The sequence below is a fragment of the Schistocerca nitens genome, chromosome 8 (assembly GCF_023898315.1).
Source record: "Schistocerca nitens isolate TAMUIC-IGC-003100 chromosome 8, iqSchNite1.1, whole genome shotgun sequence".
NCBI lineage: Eukaryota > Metazoa > Arthropoda > Insecta > Orthoptera > Acrididae > Schistocerca > Schistocerca nitens.
In genome coordinates, this window is record NC_064621.1 from 125,569,952 (window position 1) to 125,590,917 (window position 20,966).

At 40.3% G+C, this 20,966-nt stretch overlaps 1 protein-coding gene across 2 annotated transcripts in view; it reads left to right on the forward strand.

Annotated features, from left to right (window-relative positions):
- Positions 1–15,856, forward strand: part of LOC126198877 (uncharacterized) — a 34,653-nt gene extending 18,797 nt beyond the window's left edge. For both annotated transcript variants that reach the window (XM_049935480.1, XM_049935481.1), the window contains exons 2-3: positions 2,366–2,715; positions 14,126–15,856. In XM_049935480.1, coding sequence (XP_049791437.1) covers positions 2,366–2,715; positions 14,126–14,897 — 1,122 coding nt within the window. In that variant the 3' untranslated portion in view covers positions 14,898–15,856. The remainder of the gene's footprint in view (positions 1–2,365; positions 2,716–14,125) is intronic.
- The last annotated feature ends 5,110 nt before the right edge of the window (positions 15,857–20,966 follow it).

Sequence of the window (20,966 nt, forward strand, 5' to 3'; positions counted from 1 at the left end):
ATTAATTAACGTGTGTAAATCTTATGAGACCTAACTGCTAAGGTCACCAGTCCCTATGCTTACACACTACTTAACCTAAATTATCCTAAGGACAAACACACACACCCATGCCCGAGGCAGGACACGAACCTCCGCCGGGACCAGCCGCACAGTCCATGACTGCTAACTTGTCTGTTGCATCGATTAATTCTGGTGCATGCAACCTCTAAGTAAGACCATGGATAACGTAATTATTTATGCCAAATCACGTGAAGTATATTTGGCCGTGGTCTTTGGAAATAACGCCTCTTTTCCACAGCGTTTCCCAGTACCTTGAGGGCACAATATTACCTGCCTATAATTAAAAGAATCTGAAACTTCTTTGTATTTCAGATCATTTTTCAATGAATTCTTTCATTGTGTACAGTTTGTTCCATCTTTGCAGATAGTTAAAAAATAAACGTGTATTAATCAAATTCCTCTGAACATCATTTTAGTAACTGATTCATCCCATGTAATTTCAGTACCGGTTAACTGAGGCCATCAGTCATACATATATGTGGACATTGTTTTTCTATGACGATTAAGTGATGCTTATTTCCTTCTAAAGATGTAGATATCTTTCGATTAGCCTGTAGTCAATAGGAAATATATTTGTTTTAGTCAGTGATGTTCAGGCATCTGGCGACACTTGAACTGAATAATTAAAAAAGTCGAACAATGGCAGCTCTCGAGGCACCCTACGCCGTCCCTCCCCCTTGCCCTCCCCCCACCCACGCAGTAACAATCAGATTTCATCAGCTTATCCTGCCAGCAAAGTGATAGTCTTCTGTCAACATTATCCATCGATCAGACTGCTCTCCTTGTGCTTCACTGCCTCTGACTCAATCACGATGTCATTGGCAAACCTTTCATTTTCTTCTCTCTGAAATTGAATTACATCGCCAAATTTCTTCTTGGTTTTCTTTACTGCTTGTTCAATGTACAGATTGAAAAACATCGGACATAGCCTACAAAACTCTCTCTCTCTCTCTCTCTCTCTCTCTCTCTCTCTCTCTCCATTGTCAGCCACTGCTCCTCTTTCAAATTCCCTCTTATAACTGCAATCTGGTTTCTGTACAACATTTAAATCATCTTTCAGTCCCTGTGTTATATGCCTTATACCCGAAGAATACAAAGACGGTATTCTTGTCAACATTATGAGAAGGTTTCGCTAAATATACAAATGCTGTAAATATAGGTTTAACTTATCTTCTAAGATAAGTCGTAGCGTCAGTAATACCTCACGTGCTTCTACATTTCTCCCGAATCCGTACTGATCTTCCCCGAAGTCGACTTCTACTAGTGTTTCCATTTGTCCGTAATTCGTGTCAGTATTTTGCAAGCGTTACCTATTAAATTGATAATTCAGTAGGACTCGAACCTGTCAGCTCCTGCTTTCCTTGGAATTGGAATTATTACATTCTTCTGGGAGTCTGAGGGCATTTTGCCTGCTCCATGATTTTGAGGGACGTCGCCCACCCCAGGTGCCCCGTTTTGAGTGACGTTGTTCAGTGCTCTGTAAAGTTCTTTCTGCAGTATCATATTTCCCACCTTCTCTTCTTGCATAATATTGTCCTCGGTTCATTCCCCCTGAATAGCCGTTCCATCCTTCCACTTTCTGGCTTCCCCGCCACTCGCTTGCTTAGTACTGGTATGTCATCTAAGCTTTTCATATTTATGCATCTGCTTCTCTCTTCTCAACAGGTCACTTTAATTTTCCTACAGGCGGTATCTATTTTTCCCATTCACTTAAATTTCTCCCTTATATTTGTCGTCTACCAATTCTAACTTTGCTATTTGGCACTTCTTGTCAACCTCATTTTTAGATCCACGTACTCATTTCTCCTTGCTTCATTTACTACATTTTATATTTTTGCTCTTTTCCTCTGTTATATTCAATTCCTGTGCCTTATTCATGGATTTACGCTGGATTTCGTTTTCTGCCTGTTTGATTGCCACCTGTCTTCGCTATTTCATTTCTTAAGGTTACCCATTCTACTACTGTATTCCTTACACCTGTTGTAGTCCATTGTTGCCTAATGTTCCCTTTGAAACCCTCAATTACCTCTGGTACTTTCAATTTATCCAAGCCATACCTCATTAATAGCCTAACTTTTTGCAACTTATTCAGTTTTAATCTGCAGTCCATACCAACAAATTATGGTCAGAGTCCATAGAGATACATGTACTATTTTGTAGATTTAACATTTTAGAAAATGACGCACAAATTTTTTTTTATCGAAACTTAACAATTTTTTGTACATTCTATTATTCTTGAGGAATTTATAGTCCTTGCTCCTCATCAAAATGAAAGTATTTATCTAACGATCTCATTCATTCACAGGACACCACAAAAATGATCCGATGGCTGGCCTTACTGTCACTATGCATATCTGCATGCAGCACAACAGTGAATCTGTCGTGCCACACGTATCCTACACCAGAATTTAGGGACAAGTGTATGGAATGTTCTGGTATGAAGGTGAAGGCTGTGCCGAAATATCTTCCGAGTAGCCTGCAGATGCTACTAATGACTGGTACAGCCATCACGTCTGTGGACAACACCACCTTTGAGAGGTCCCGATTGCCGGAGCTAAAGGTCCTTTACCTGACTGCAGGTGCGCTCACCAGCGTCGGGGCCCACGCCTTCTGCTCCTTGCCGGCCCTGATTATGCTCTACTTGGACAACAACCGGTGAGTATTACAGTGTACGAACCCTTTCCTTTAATGAACAGTTTAGGTAACCACTTTTAATCCATACCAAATACTATTCAATCCTGTTACCTACCTTGTCTCCAAAAATTCTTATTTATGCAGAGACACAGCCAGAAATAAAAGGCGAACCTCCCACAAGACACTGTCGGATCTCAGTCTTTGCGTGCCTGTACACCATCAGTGGGTATGTAAATAAACAGAGTTGCAATTCTCTGTAATAGTTAGAATGGCCACAAGAGTGCATTAGTGTTGTTTATATTTGGTTTAGAAAGAAAGAGATGGGGCCCCTCCACGCCCGCACCAACGTGGTGACCAAACCAAAAGTTCTACTGTCACCTCCGTAAACATGTTAGTTATCTAGTAAGTGGATCACAGGATGCTGGGCTGTGATGTTGTCCGTGCGTCTGGGTAGGACTACGCATTAACACGATCCATCAGGTGATAGATAGTGGACGATACGCGAGTGAGGGTAGCGATTTGAAGAGCAGAGGGAAAAAAGTGCCATGGCTCGTGCCGTGGGAAAAAAACCTCTGCGACAGTGGGATGGGTAGTAAGAGCAGTAGTGGCTTACTAGCTGCGATAGTTCATGCAAGGTTGGATTTGTTAGTATGGGTATCGTGCATCATTACCGTGGCAAGCGATGGCGATGTATCCCAGTTGCTGCAGCCGCTACATTCCTGGAACAATCAAGATCGTTATACAGTAGTGGGCGATCGGCCATAGATCATCTCACTGTGTGGAGGATGTGTGGAGCTTGTCTGCATGTAGTGTACGGTACGGCTTCCCTGCGTGGTGCCAGTTATTCGGCAGTGTCTTCCAGCTGGATATCCAGTAATGGCGTCTGATTAACAGGGGCTCGCCTGTACCGTTATGTTTGCGATATGCTTGGCCATAGATGTTAGGTCCTTACAAGTATGTCTTTTGGTCTTTTATATTTCCATCTATGGTTGTGGTCGTAGTTCCCCAGATTCAGAATAAACGGGTTCTGCGAATGTCTGGAGTTTCTGTATAGTCTTGTGGTGAGTTTGTGGATTACCTCCGTGAGAGTCTGAAGTCGGTATTCCCGGTGAAGGTCCGCGATGCGTGTGTATCGTGGAGCATTGCTTATGATTTTGAGTACTTTGTTTTGTATGAGCTGCAGACGGCGCAGGCATGTAGGCGCAGCATATCCCCAGACAGGAGCTGCGTACGTCATCAGGGGTCGGATAAGTGTCATGTACATGGACCTCGACACCCTTCTGTTCAGTGTGCTACGCCTGTTGAGCATAGGATAGAGCTGTTTGAGCCTCGCGCTAGCTCGGTTGGTCATGTGTTGTATGTGGTCCCCCCAGAGTAATTTCCGGTCCAGCCAGACACCGAGGTATTTGACTTTCTCGCGGAAACGTATTGGGCGTGCATGTAGAGTTATTGGTCTGCAGTATCTGTGTTTGCGCAGTTGCTTCGGTCTTCTAGTGAACCGGCTTCGCACTTGTTGTCACCAGGCCTGGTAGGGTATGTAAGAGGCATGAATAGCATCAGATTTTGAGTGATCATTGTGACTGACATCGAGGTACCACGTACTCATTGTGGGTCTCCACTTGGTCGTCTGGTTGAATTGTAAAATATCCAGATTTCTGAGGCATTCTGATGTGACAATGGCCCGATGTTTGTCGTCAAGGTTCCAATCAACCAAGTCAGACCATCACCAGGTACGATCACAGTATTACCCACCAGATATATCGCGACTCCTTCACATCTGTGTCTGCTGTCTGAGAACAAGTAATGTACTTCCTGGAATATTCTGTGACATCCTGCACCACTAGTCAAAGACTACCAGCAGCCGGTCTAGGGAATTAACATGCCGTTCGTAGGCTGCCATTAACACCGAAACACAAACGCCTATATTTGGAGTGGTGCTGTGACTGGAAAGCACGCATTATGTTACTGATGAATCGCGATTCTGCACTACCCCAGATGACAATCATCGAGAATATGGCGGCGACCTGGAGAGAGGTTCCATTCATTCAATGTCTTTGCGTTACTCCTGTCGTCGCTGTCTGGGGTGCCATCCGGGATAGCTCCAGGTCATGACTGGTAGTCATTGAGCGAATTCTGATCGCACAACGCTACGTCATGGACTCTCTGCGTTCTCACGTGTTACCTCTATTTCGTCAGTATCGTACTGTCATTTTTCAACACGATAATGCTCGCTCACACACGGCGTATGTCTCTGTGAATTGTTTGCTGATGTTGAGGTACTCTAGTGGTCAGTGAAATGCCCAGATTTGTCTCCGATAGAACATTTGTAGAATCGGTGCGAGCGTGAAGTATATCGAGAACAAGTTAAAAGATTCGTGGGCCTGCTTGCCTTAGGAGCAGACACGACGACTTTATGATATCCTTTCTGACAGAATCAGTGCTTGCATCCAGGACAGAAGGGGTACAATATCATACTGATAAGTGCACTCAGACTACGAAGTAGTTTGCAACCATTGAACCAACATCACATACCAGTGATCAAAAAGTCAGTATAAATTTGAAAACTGAATAAATCACGGAACAATGTAGATAGAGAGGTACAAAATGACACATATGCTTGGAATGACATGGGGTTTTATTAGAACCAAAAAAATACAAACGTTCAAAAAATGGCCGACAGATAGCGCTATCATCTGATCAGAATAGCAATAATTAACGTAACAAAGTAAGATAAAGCAAAGATGATGTTCTTTACAGGAAATGCTCAATATGTCCACCATCATTCCTCATCAATAGCTGTAGTCGAGGAATAATGTTGTGAACAGCACTGTAAAGTGTGTCCGGAGTTACGGTGAGGCACTGACGTCGGATGTTGTCTTTCAGCATCCGCAAATATTTATTTATTTATTTATTTATGCATTTATTTTACCTGGCAAGATTAGGGCCTTCAGGCCCTCTCTTACACCTAACCAGGCATACTCAGATTCAACAAATTTCAGTTTCTACAGAACATTAAGGACATATAACATGTTATACAGTATTAATGTTAAAGAAAAAAATAGAGGTTATAAACGTAGTAAAATGATAATTATAACAATCAAAAAATAATTATAACAATCAAAAAATAATTATAACAATCAAGAATAATAATAATAATAATAATAATAATAATAATAATAATAATAATTAGACCATTCTTGCATAGACCACCAAATAGCCCACAAGTCGAAACAACAATAAAAACTATCAACACAATCATACACAACAAAATAAATGAATACACAACTATGGAAGAGTTACAACTACTGGTTTATGTAGGAGCACTCACTACACTAAATATACACACTAGGCAGATATCAGAACCAACCAACACACAGAAGAAACCCACAAAACCAGCATGGCAACACAGGCTACAGATCAGAATAGAAAAACTGAGAAAAGACATTGGACAGTTAACACAATTTATAAGAAATGAAATATCAGACAAAAAACGAAAAAGGTTAGGTAAAATCTCACAACAAGAAGCAATAGAGCAATTAGATGAAAAGAAGCAAAAATTACAAGCTTTGGCGAAACGACTTAGAAGATACAAAAAAAGTGAAAATAGAAGGAAACAAAACCAAACATTCAACACAAACCAAAAGAAATTTTACCAAACAATAGATAACACACACATAAAAATAGACAATCCACCAAACATAACAGACATGGAACACTTCTGGAGCAGCATATGGTCAAACCCGGTACAACATAACAGGCATGCACGGTGGATACAAGCAGAAACAGATACATACAAGATGATACCACAAATGCCTGAAGTGATAATTTTGCAACATGAAGTCACCCGAGCAATTAATTCTACGCACAATTGGAAAGCCCCTGGAAATGATAAAATAGCAAATTTCTGGCTAAAGAAGTTCACCTCAACACATTCACATCTAACTAAATTATTTAACAGTTACATTGCAGACCCATACATATTCCCTGATACACTTACACATGGAATAACTTATCTGAAACCTAAAGATCAAGCAGACAGAGCAAACCCAGCTAAATATCGCCCCATAACATGCCTACCAACAATCTACAAAATATTGACTTCAGTCATTACACAGAAATTAATGACACATACAACACAGAACAAAATTATAAATGAAGAACAAAAAGGCTGCTGCAAAGGAGCGCGAGGATGTAAAGAGCAACTGATAATAGATGCAGAGGTGACATATCAAGCTAAAACTAAACAAAGGTCTCTACACTACGCATACATTGATTACCAAAAAGCTTTTGATAGTATACCCCACTCATGGTTACTACAAATATTGGAAATATACAAAGTAGATCCTAAATTGATACAGTTCCTAAACATAGTAATGAAAAACTGGAAAACCACACTTAATATCCAAACAAATTCAGATAATATCACATCACAGCCAATACAGATTAAGCGTGGAATATACCAAGGAGACTCATTAAGTCCTTTCTGGTTCTGCCTTGCTCTGAACCCACTATCCAACATGCTAAATAATACAAATTATGGATACAATATTACTGGAACATACCCACACAAAATCACACATTTGCTATACATGGATGATCTAAAACTACTGGCAGCAACAAATCAACAACTCAACCAATTACTAAAGATAACAGAAGTATTCAGCAATGATATAAGTATGGCGTTTGGAACAGACAAATGTAAGAAAAATAGCATAGTCAAGGGAAAACACACTAAACAAGAAGATTACATATTGGATAACCACAGCGACTGCATAGAAGCGATGGAAAAAACGGATGCCTATAAATATCTAGGATACAGACAAAAAATAGGAATAGATAATACAAATATTAAAGAAGAACTAAAAGAAAAATATAGACAAAGACTAACAAAAATACTGAAAACAGAATTGACAGCAAGAAACAAGACCAAAGCTATAAATACTTATGCCATACCAATATTGACCTACTCATTTGGAGTAGTGAAATGGAGTAACACAGACCTAGAAGCACTCAATACACTTACACGATCACAATGCCATAAATATAGAATACATCACATACATTCAGCAACAGAAAGATTCACATTAAGCAGAAAGGAAGGAGGAAGGGGATTTATCGATATAAAAAACCTACATTATGGACAGGTAGACAATTTAAGAAAATTCTTTCTAGAACGAGCAGAAACTAGCAAAATACACAAAGCAATCACTCATATAAATACATCGGCTACACCACTACAATTTCATAACCACCTCTACAACCCGTTAGACCACATAACATCAACAGATACGAAGAAAGTAAATTGGAAAAAGAAAACACTTCATGGCAAGCACCCATATCATCTAACACAGCCACACATCGATCAAGACGCATCCAACACATGGCTAAGAAAAGGCAATATATACAGTGAGACAGAAGGATTCATGATTGCAATACAGGATCAAACAATAAACACCAGGTATTACAGCAAGCATATTATTAAAGATCCCAATACCACAACAGATAAATGCAGACTTTGTAAACAACAAATAGAAACAGTAGATCACATCATAAGCGGATGTACAATACTAGCAAATACAGAATACCCCAGAAGACATGACAATGTCGCAAAAATAATACATCAACAGCTTGCCTTACAACATAAACTTTTAAAACAACAAGTTCCTACATACAAGTATGCCCCAAAAAATGTACTGGAGAATGATGAATACAAATTATACTGGAACAGAACCATTACAACAGATAAAACAACGCCACATAACAAACCTGACATCATACTCACCAATAAAAAGAAGAAATTAACACAACTAATCGAAATATCCATACCCAATACAACAAATATACAAAAGAAAACAGGAGAAAAAATTGAAAAATACATCCAACTGGCTGAGGAAGTCAAAGACATGTGGCATCAGGATAAAGTTGACATCATACCAATTATACTATCAACTACAGGAGTCATACCACACAATATCCACCAGTACATCAATGCAATACAGCTACATCCAAACGTATATATACAACTACAGAAATCAGTAATTATTGATACATGTTCAATTACCCGAAAGTTCCTAAATGCAATATAACACATACCATACAGTTAAAAGGAAGTGACGCCTGATCAAGGTCCGCGTCACTTTTCATTTTTAACCAGACTTAACGTCTGAGAAAGTAAAGAATAATAATAATAATAATAATAATGGTAATGACTATGTGTATGAAAGTAAACATATTTTTCTTTTATGAATGTCAGTCCTATTGCTAGTTGGGAATTTTATCGTTATATTCTTGCAGCTTGTGAGTTATTCTCATAAGCAGAGACATAAGACGATAGAATGGGGTGAAAGAGATATGGAAGAGGTAGATAGGTTAGAGGAAGAGAAATAGAGTGGTAAAATTCGAAGCTATGATGGAGAGGAGAAACAAAGAGATGAGAGGGGCACAACAATGGTGGCTATACAGTCCCTAATATGTAAGTCTTGAGTTCCCTCTTGAATGTTGAGTGGTTCTGGATAAGACGCAGATCACAGGGGAGTGCGTTCCATAGTCGTATGGCTGAGATGGAGAATGACACGGAGAAAGATTTTGTGTTATGTAAAGGTACAGCCAAAACGCTAGACGTATCCGATCTGGTATTGCGGTTGTGGAATGATGATAGGTATTTAATGTGAGAAGATAAGTATTGGGGGCACCAGTGGCTAATAAATCGATGAAGTAAGCACATCGTGTGGAGATCGCGTGCATTATGTGGGCGTATCCAACCTAGCTGGGAGTATGAAGGACTGATATGATCATACAACCGTATATTGCATACGTATCTAACGCAAGCATTCATCACTAGCTCGAGGCATCTCGAATTTTCACTATTTGTGCCGTGTTGAACTACACCACAGTAGTAAAGATTAGGCAAGACTAGTGTTTGGACTAATTTTTGTTTAACATGGGTTGGAAATATTTTTCTAAATTTTTGAATTGCATGTAGGGAGGAGAGCGATTTCCGGCAAGCTGTGACAGTTTGTTATTCCCAGTTTAGGTGTTCGTCCAAGATTATTCCAAGGTCTTTTACTGTTTTTTGGTATGGTAGTTGGGTACCATGGAGGAGTATTTGAGGGACTGTTTCGCGAAAGTACCGACTGATTAACTTTGGATGAGATATAAGTATGACCTGGGATTTCTTGGGGTTTAGTTTCAGACCTAGGTTCTGTGCCCATCGAGAAACAGAGCAAAGATCTGCGTTCATACTCGCTACTGCGTCAGCAATGTTCTTGGGGCTTGCACTTATGTACAGTTGGATGTCGTCGGCATACAGATGGTAGTTGCAGGAGTGAATCACTGAAGAAATATCATTAATGTACAGTGAGAAGAGTAATGGACCAAGGACGGAGCCTTGGGGAACTCCAGAGCGCACGTTTTTCCATGATGACTTTTCCGACCCACAAATGACTTGTTGACTTCTGTTTTTGAGGTAGCTGTCGACCCAGTGTATTGCGCTGTTTGAGAAATTCAGCTGCTTCATTTTAATTAGTAATATATCAAAGTCAACTGTATCAAAAGCCTTGCTAAAGTCAAGCAGGGTTAGGATGGTAGCTTCACGTCTGTCCATAGCATGTTTAATGTCATCAGTTACTTTGATTAATGCAGTTGCTGTACTATGGTGCTTTCGAAAGCCTGACTGGTATTTGTCGTGGATGTTATGAGTTTTGAGGTAATCCGTCAGCTGTTCATGGACGATGTATTCTAGGGCTTTAGATATTGCAGGTAGTATGCTGATCGGCCTGTATTCACCTGGCGACTTAAGGTTGTCAGTCTTGGGTATAGGTTGAATTAAACTTTGCTTCCACTCAGTAGGATATGTACTACTGACAAGAGACAGGTTGAAGATGTCTGTGATAACTGGAGTAATTGTGTCTACGACGTTCTTAATCATGCCAATGTTCACTCCACCATTTCCTACTGCCTCGGAAGAGATTCTCATACGAGGGCAGTTCAATAAGTAATGCAACACATTTTTTTTTCTCGGACAATTTTGGTTGAAAAAACCGGAAATTTCTTGTGGAATATTTTCAAACATTCCCGCTTCGTCTCATATAGTTTCATTGACTTCCGACAGGTGGCAGCGCTGTACGGAGCTGTTAAAATGGTGTCTGTAACGGATGTGCGTTGCAAACAACGGGCAGTGATCGAGTTTCTTTTGGCGGAAAACCAGGGCATCTCAGATATTCATAGGCGCTTGCAGAATGTCTACGGTGATCTGGCAGTGGACAAAAGCATGGTGAGTCGTTGGGCAAAGCGTGTGTCATCATCGCCGCAAGGTCAAGCAAGACTGTCTGATCTCCCGCGTGCGGGCCGGCCGTGCACAGCTGTGACTCCTGCAATGGTGGAGCGTGCGAACACACTCGTTCGAGATGATCGACGGATCACCATCAAACAACTCAGTGCTCAACTTGACATCTCTGTTGGTAGTGCTGTCACAATTGTTCACCAGTTGGGATATTCAAAGGTTTGTTCCCGCTGGGTCCCTCGTTGTCTAACCGAACACCATAAAGAGCAAAGGAGAACCATCTGTGCGGAATTGCTTGCTCGTCATGTGGCTGAGGGTGACAATTTCTTGTCAAAGATTGTTACAGGCGATGAAACATGGGTTCATCACTTCGAACCTGAAACAAAACGGCGATCAATGGAGTGGCGCCACACCCACTCCCCTACCAAGAAAAAGTTTAAAGCCATACCCTCAGCCGGTAAAGTCATGGTTACAGTCTTCTGGGACGCTGAAGGGGTTATTCTGTTCGATGTCCTTCCCCATGGTCAAACGATCAACTCTGAAGTGTATTGTGCTACTCTTCAGAAATTGAAGAAACGACTTCAGTGTGTTCGTAGGCACAAAAATCAGAACGAACTTCTCCTTCTTCATGACAACGCAAGACCTCACACAAGTCTTCGCACCCGAGAGGAGCTCACAAAACTTCAGTGGACTGTTCTTCCTCATGCACCCTACAGCCCCGATCTCGCACCGTTGGATTTCCATATGTTTGGCCCAATGAAGGACGCAATCCGTGGGACGCACTACGCGAATGATGAAGAAGTTATTGATGCGGTACGACGTTGGCTCCGACATCGACCAGTGGAATGGTACCGTGCAGGCATACAGGCCCTCATTTCAAGGTGGCGTAAGGCCGTAGCATTGAATGGAGATTACGTTGAAAAATAGTGTTGTGTAGCTAAAAGATTGGGGAATAACCTGGTGTATTTCAATGCTGAATAAAACAACCCCTGTTTCAGAAAAAAATGTGTTGCATTACTTATTGAACTGCCCTCGTAATTGCCTTGTGTACTGTACTGCTTCCAAAATGCAGTCTAGTACAACCCCCTTGGATTTTTCTTTCCGGTGTAATATAAAATTGTAGAACCTTGTCACTTATTGCAAAAAATTGCTACGACCGTTGAATAACGTGCACATCACTGAAGATACAAGTATAATATTGCAACCAGATCCGAGGAATACCCTTGGAAATCCCCTTTAACACCTGCGAGAGAACAGTAACTTGTAACAAGCAATGTAGTGAAGCAGTATTGTTTCTAGTGTTACGGTGGGTAATAGGTGAAATATTAACTCAATTAGACGAGTGTTAGTTGACAAGATTACATTTCAAGTAGATTTGGCTTCTGTTTAGGATATTCGTGGTTCAAATATGTGTCCGGCCATTCTGATTTAGGTTTCCCATAGTTTCCCTGCATCACGTGAGACATCAACTAAGATGGTTGTTTATGCAGAGTCCTGACCTTTTACCTGCTCCATCTTCCGATTCTGTGTTCCATGTATAAAAGAGCCCGAAGTCGACGATATGTTCAACGTTAACCATCCATTCTTTATGGTGGAGACCAAGTGCAAATTTGCAAGCAAAGGGCGAATTACGTGTTCAAGTTTCAGGCATGGAACGAAGCAAAGGAAAAATACTATGGAGGAAACGGGACTATTCTGTACCATTTGTTTAAGACGTAAACTGAAACTCCAAATAACCTGGTATAGGCATGCGTGTTCAGTGTTGGGCGTAGTTGTCACATCGGTTACAGCTGCTACAATGGCAGATTATCGAGATTTAAGCGAGTTTGAACGTGGTTTTATAGTCTGCGCGATGGGACACAGCAACTCCGAGGCAGCGATGAAGTAGGGATTTTCCTGTACTACAATTTCACAAGTGTACCGTGAATATCAGGAATCCGATGAAACATCAAATCTCCGACATCGCTGCGGCCGGAGAAAGATCCTGTAAGAACCGGACCAACGACGACTGTAAAGAATCGTTCAACGTGAGAGAAGTGCAACCCTTCGGAAAATTGCTGCAGATTTCAATGCAAGTGTCAGCGAGCGAACCATTCAACGAAACATCATCGATATAGACTTTCGGAGCCGAAGACCCGCTCGTATACCCGTGATGACTGCACGACACAAAGATTTACGCATCACCTGGACCCGTCAACACCGGCATTGGACCGTTGATGACTGGAAACATTTTGTCTGGTCGGACGAGTCGCGTTTCAAATTGTATTGAGCGGATGGACGTGTACGGGTACAACCTCATGAATTCATGGACCCTGCATGTTATCAGAGAAATGTTAAAGCTGGTGGAGGCCCTGTAATGGGGTGGAGAGTGTGCAGTTGCAGTGATAGATACGTCTAGATACGATTCTGACAGGTGACACCCACGTTAGTATCCTGTCTGATAATCTGAATCCATTCATGTGCATTGTGCATTCCGATGAACTTGGACAATTACAGGAGGACAATGCGACACCCCAGACGTCCAGAATTGCTACAGAGTGGTTCACTGTTCTGAGCTGAACACTTCCACTGGCCACCAAACTCCCCAGACATGAACATTACTGAGCAAATCTGGGATGTCTTGGGACGTGCTGTTCAGAAGAGATCTGCACCCCTCGTACTTTTACGGATGTATGAACAGCCCTGCAGAATTAATGATGTCAGTTCCCTCCAGTACTACTTCAGACATTGGCCGAGTCCATTCGAGTCCATGCCACGTCGTGTTGCGCCACTTCTGCGTGCTCGCGGGGACTCTACATGATATTAGGCAGTTTTACCAATTTCTTTGGCTCTTCAGGGTATGTGATTTGTTGATTGAAAGATGGCAGAGGCAATGAAAATTAAAAACTATGAACAGAGACACAAATTGAACGTGCGATACGTACTACGAGGAACTCAATGTAACACATATTCTCAGGACACGTGAAAATGAGAACATACAAAGTGCTGTTGATCCACTACCTCTAACTTCCATTTGAGTTCAGCTATTGTTCAGTTTCTACATCAATATGCAATACTGAATTATGTCGTTACATTCTAATCCGTGTTTTAGATGTTTTGATAAGTAGTACTGCTACAGTCAAATGAATTTTCCAACGTCTTTTGTTTCAGGTTGGAAATTCTAAATGAACTGAGTTTCAGCTGCAACCAGAAATTAACAACTGTAAGCCTGCAGAACAATCGCAGCCTTTTCAAGTTGCCACGTCTCATTAGCCCTTCAGTGGAAACGCTGGAACTAGAAAACTGCAGCCTAACGAGCATCGACGTTGCTACCGTGGAGGGTATGACCGCCCTCAAGGTTCTGTCTTTGACTGGAAATCGAGGTCTCCAATGCGACTTCGTGAAAGCGCAGTTTAAGCAAGCTCGACCGGATCTACGGGTCAACTGCGAAGATTCCGCTGGAGATACTCTTTCCTCTGTTTTCCCTAGTGACGAAGGAAGAACTTCAGAAAAGTCACTCTACGAGCCACATTCCACCATCAATAATACGAAGAGTATCATTGATGACGAAAAAACCACTTCGGAAAAATCATTCACAGAGTCAGATTTCACCATCAAAAATACGAAGAACATCACTAGTGACGAAAAACACACTTCAGAAAAATCACTCACAGAGTCAGATTCGGCTATCGGGAAAACGATAAAAGATAACACTGACGATATAGAACGCAATGAGACAGATGTCATCAAGAACAAGGAAAAAGATACCTATGCGAATACTGCACCTGATATTTGGCTAACAGCGGTTATTGTAATAATTATTGTAATACCTATCATAATTATTTTAGTGGATGTATACAGGTATATATACAGGCATAGAAACTCTGTGCAAAAATCACAATCAGATGACCCTTCTGAACAACCCTTGAATGAAATCGCATAGGGAACCTACCTGTTGTGTATCGGTGCAACGTGCCCACGAGAAGGTGCAGCAGAGACTAGACACTCGCTGCAGGCAAGAACCTATAAACACAGAAAACTGTCACCAGTCACGTTTTTTAAATATTTATTTATTCTTATAATCTAGTTTTCGAAGCTTTTGAAGCTAACCTTCAGATGAGACGCAAGGAAAATATATGTTTATTTCCATAGTGAAAAACTGGGAATTGTGCTTTATACGTGTCTCTTCCATGTGCCCTATCTAAAGATGGGCCTGTGTTTATATTCAGTCGTGGGTTCTAAAAAACCTGAAATGGATGAGCTTAATTTCACAGTTTACATTCTGATGGAACCATGGTCTCAAATTTCGACCAGTGAGAAAAATTGACGGACCTTATCTGAAATGCACGGAAACAGTGAACGTAGGTCAGTTTAAAACATACAGTAAATCTGTGGGTAATACTTTCACTTGTGGATATAAAGCATCATATTTTCTGGAGAAAAGTTACTTTATAGTTGGCAAAGGTAACACAGTCGAAGTATTTACAGACTTTCAGAGACATCTGACTCTTTGTCCTCCAACAGACATTTTGGAAAATCACCCCTCTGCTCCTAGCAGAGGGAAGGGACCCATACCGTTAATAAAAGGGAAAGTGTAAAACCTTTGAAACAAGCGGAAAACAGAGAAAAGCAGAAAATTTAGCTGCAGCCTGTCTTTGGAGGACTCAGCACAAAACAGCCACGTGTACCGAAACAATGTGACATTTTCAGAGTGAAGCAAGCAATCGTAAATGCATAAGGAACGTTGGTCAGAAGATACCAACTTCTCGACACGTTTTTGAACACACGTAAGTATCCTAGTTCATTTCTATGAATTAACGTATACCTATTTCAAATAAATAGTGTGTGAAGACTGTGTAAAGCATCAAAAATTATGAATAAAAATCCGCCAATTTTAGCATATTTGGCACCTACAAAGATACAAGTTTTCTTTTTGTTGGTATTTCTTGAATACCTGGATGCGTACCTATACATACCATATGCGCTACAGATTGATTTCCTGGCTTCACAGTCTAGTAATATCTTACTGTCGGACTATTGGTGACAGATCTGGACCTTAAAGTGATAAAGGGCAAGTATTTTACTGTTCGCTTCACATAATTTGACCTGTTGATTAACAGAGCAGTACACAATAGAATCTTGTGTTTCTTTAGACGAGTTACCCTGTTTAAACATTCGCATGAGATTGTGCCATTGAATTCTCCGTACACTGAAAATCGAGTACAAACACCATAGACATAACGAAAGATATGTACTTTAACAATAGGAATTTTGCCTCTTATAACATTACAGGAAAAATTCCGAGAGGGTATATGCTATGTGGTGCTCCTGAAGGATATCATACATAGGAATGGATGATAAAATAATAAATAATGGTAAAAAGGAAGTAATACTATGTTTACTTCAAATTTTTCAAAAATATGAAGAAAACAGTTTTTTGCTACAATTTCATGTTTAGGTCCTTAGGTCTTGAAACTTTTAATAGAAGACGCACTAGAGAGACAGGGGGGCGACAAATATTAACGTAAGTAGAAGAGTTGTCGAGGAATATAGGTGAAGCACATCGCGTTATGTGAAGATGGTAAGTCTAGCACGAGATTGTGGGAGATGAAAGAGTGCATCAAAACTGCCGATACATTGATGATGTGAAAAACGAAACGTAATATACATAACTTATTCTTTTCGGGGCGCCATTCTACAGTCACACATTCTTCTAATCTACGTCACGGAAAGTGGATGACATACGCGTTCGTATCTGGACTACAGGCGCTGTCGTGACCCCTTGTGTCCAGTGAAGCGGTACTCACTGGGCTACAGACGCTCTGGAAACTGTCAGTTAAGGCTGGTTCACATCCGGCCAAAATTCTGGAGGATGTGCCACGCTCGAGGCCCACTTGCTTCCATAGGATTCCAGAACGGATCTTTCACTTTGCAGAGACTGTTCCATTCTGGAAACAGCACATCAGACCGGTTGTCGACAATCTTTCAGCGATCAAGGATCATCTAGTGGCAAAATCAAATAAAGGTCGGTCATACTTATAAATAGTTTTGTGTGCCTATAACTATATCGAAGATAGCCTACTAATAATGCAGAAACACCAATATTTACGTTTACATTTTATTCATCATCACTTTTATCAACAAGTGGGGACAATGGCGAAAAATGAGGAAAAAACAGACAAATTAAATGAGAACTTAGAAATAAATGAACATGTGAGTGGGATCAAAATTTAATGTAATTTTTTACACGATACTTAACTGGGTATTTGTCGAATTTTTGTTTTCATTTCTTTAGTAGAAATTCACAGCATGGAACTCGTGCAGAAGCACTGGGACCCATACATTAGGAAAGAGTGTAAACGATTGACTGAGTGACAGATGCATTACATAAAAAAATTAATTTTTTTAAAAAAAAGCACGAAAAAAGCTTTCACAGATCACAATGTACGCTTGTGTGTTCCATAGAACAATTGTGTTGTATCATTAAACACATCATAAGAACAAATTGCTATGGTGAAACAATTATTCAAACCAGCAATAGTTTAATATTACTAAACTTTTCTTAAAACAATAATTGATCCAACAGCAAAGAAGGTGACCGAATTCAAAAAAATCAGCTGACCACAATAAACAGTTATTTACAAGAGCATCGAGTAAGTTGTCTGAATTGAATTTACACTATAAACTCCAGAATACTCACAAGTCCCACACTTTGGGCAACGTAACTATACAGTTGATAAGTGAACTAAGGTTGCGGTTCTAAAGCAAAACAACACGACAAACGTAAGCAATTGTATCACCAAATAGATTTAAACACGTCAACATATTCCATCGGTTATACTCAGAACACCAATCAGTAATGATCAAAATCGCATATTGAGCAAATTCTGCCTATTTCATCTGGCAGCCTGATCAACATTAAAATTATTATCATCAGTCAAAATTGTCAGCAAAGATTCATTCCGTTTTGCAGTGCTCGTTCAGTTTCCACTTTACGAGGAGATACTCGTCTGATCGGTTTCCAAATCCTTCATACAGAACACAAAATATCCCATATTACACCTGAGACAACACAGTTTTAGAAAAGGAACTACAATATGTGCCCAGCGAAAACTTATCATACATCAGCAGAATTAAGAAAGTACATTGTATATGTTTCTAATGCAGTACCGACAATAGCTACCACTAAATAAATAGAAAAAGAATTAATTTCAGTGTAATGAAGGTTAGCCCAATGGCCCATGCGCAAATGATAAAGCAGTGTACATCAACTTTCCTCCGATTAGTAACACACGCTGGAGGAGGTGATGACTAGAGCACAGCAAGTAAAAGAATGCGTCTGCAATCCAAGTGTATGTACATCAAAGTTTCACGTGGGCCATCAAATCTAGCAGCTGCTTCATGAACAATAAGTCTTAACCTGAGGTACAATGATCATTACACAGCACCTGAAAACAACGAGCCTCCACCATTGTTAAGATAGACGATTTCTACCCGTCTTATTCGTCCACAGACTTCAATGCTTAGCACGCTCGCGACCAATATACACAATGATGACATCCTAAGATACAGCACGGCGCCTTCCGTCTAGAGCCAAGTAAACAAGTTGTGTGCGCTGGCCGTGCATACATCAAGTCGTGCATTCGTTGCTTACCCGGCGTAACTGTCCCAAGTCATTGCTGCTCTTCTACCGCCACACTGGACAGATAAAGCCTCATGCCAGTCAGAGAGGTCACCCCAGTATCGATAGACAGTACTGCCAACATAACTATAGTGCCGAACAGGGCACAAATTCAAATGCTCAACATGCTCATCTCCGAAACGAGAATAATATTTATTGTTTCTGCAAATGGTAACTGAAAAATTTTGTTAGCACAAGTAAATGCAGTCAAAAGCTGTAATTATTTGCTAAGAAAACATTTTCAGTTCTTCTAAATTGGATGACATAAAGCCATAAAACTTACCAAGATCATTGAAAGAGTTTTTTGTATCACCAGACTGAATATTAAGTACATTCCTCAGCAAATTACTCGTTACGTCCTCAATATGACAAGAAAACAGGGTTTTAAAAAATCTTCAGTTTACTAGAAACCTTCTCGAAGTCAGAAAATCTCTCACAGAATTGATTTTATAGCTGCATTAAAATGCATTTCATTTTACCCTTTTTTCAATTAAAAAATTATTCCAGATTTCTCGAAAGCTTTTACAATTTGTGAAATGGTCATCAATATTCTTTATGAAGAGTTTATTTTACATTTGGAAGGTCTTTCAATCAGTGTGCACATCAGATATTAATTTTTGTTTTCCTTCAAGACTCGTATTCAGTGTAATTAACTCATTAGTTAAATCAATCAAAAATCCGTTGAGGATCTGTAAGTTCTGGAATAGAGTTACCGTCTTCTATCACAAATGTGTTGATTTTTACTCTGATATTAAACAATCCTTCAGCACTGCACCTCTACTTAATCATCTCATTCGTGGATAATATAGGATTTTTCTGTGATCTGCTTTCATAATTGACAGAAACTGTTGGAACTGTCGTTGTATCAACCCATTTTTTCTGATAAAGCTTACACTGGATATCACCATGTCCATTACTTCCTTCCATGCAAGAACTATGCAGCATAACGCTTCTAGGAAGACAATAAAAGGGAAAGGTAATGGAATATCGCAATCTATGTCTGTCCATTTAATTTTAATTTTATTCACTAGACCCTTGTTCTGTCCACTCATGTTTCTGTCTCCATCAGTTGTAACGCTTACCAACTGTAGCCATCGAAACTGCGTTGTTGCTGACGCTCATTCTAAGTGGCGAAATAAATTTTTGCATCTACTCATTCCTTTCAAACAGCATAACGGTGAAATCTCCTCCAAATCATTATAGTTACTATCAATTCCGCGAACAAGTATTAGTGGTTGAGCAGTATCTGAAACGTCATCCCTTTGTTCCATGGTTGAAGAGATCCATTCAAATAATCGCACCTTTTCTGACGCTGCTCGCATAAATTATTGCCCACATCTTGAGCACATCGAGAGCACGTTCTGGCAGATAGACAAATAGCGTCTGTTTATTTCTTTCTCCTTTTCTGTCTCTTTTTTTCTCTTTTGTATATCCTCAGCCATAGCTAAAGCACACTGTTTTACTAGATCTCTGTCAGTAACGTTCGCAAGACTTCGTAAGTACTTCGGCACCCATAAACTCGCACGTACGCGCAACTCGTTCCTTATACGAGTAGATCGCAGTCAAGAAACAAATTAAATCTCTGCTTGCATTTTTTTAAAGAAAAGCCATCAACAGAATTGTTAAGTCCATTATTTTGTTGCATATACACTATTTAGCTTTATGAACTCAAATATGTGAAATAAAAAAGAGCTGTCACACGTACCGAAATTTATAACAAAGTAGTAGCGCCGTGGATGCACAGTAACTCGTTTCGCTCGATTAGCCATCACCGATGGCGCGCACGCGCGACCGAAAAATGTCGTTCGTCGTGGCCTGTATTCCGTTTGGTTGTCATTGTTGCTCAGATTTCAGTTTTGTCAGAAACAGACCGTGGCTTGCCGACCGCTGCGCTATGTAAAATGGACTGAGCGAGGACCCCATCAAGGACTTAGCCTAAGTGGGTCCAGGGGGTTCTGACGTCCCCTATAACCTAAATGAAGTTACACACGACCTGCTTGCTGTGTATTTTGATTTTCATTCACACAACGGAAAAGTGATATGCACCATCCACAATCAGCAAGGTCGTCGATAGATTTAAACTATATCTATATCGATAGCACTATCGGCTACCGCCGATCCATAATTTAACCAAGACCAACTACTGTACGTTGTTGGCCTTGCTTAAGGGGCTCCGGAACGCCCTATACTTGCAATGTTAAAATAACGCTTATAAATTACATCTTTCCTCACAAAGTATTTGAGGTAGGAAGTTGAACTTTTTACAGATTATTTATTGGAATATGGGCTACAACTTAACACAGGGATTTTACAAAATTTTATTTCAGTTAT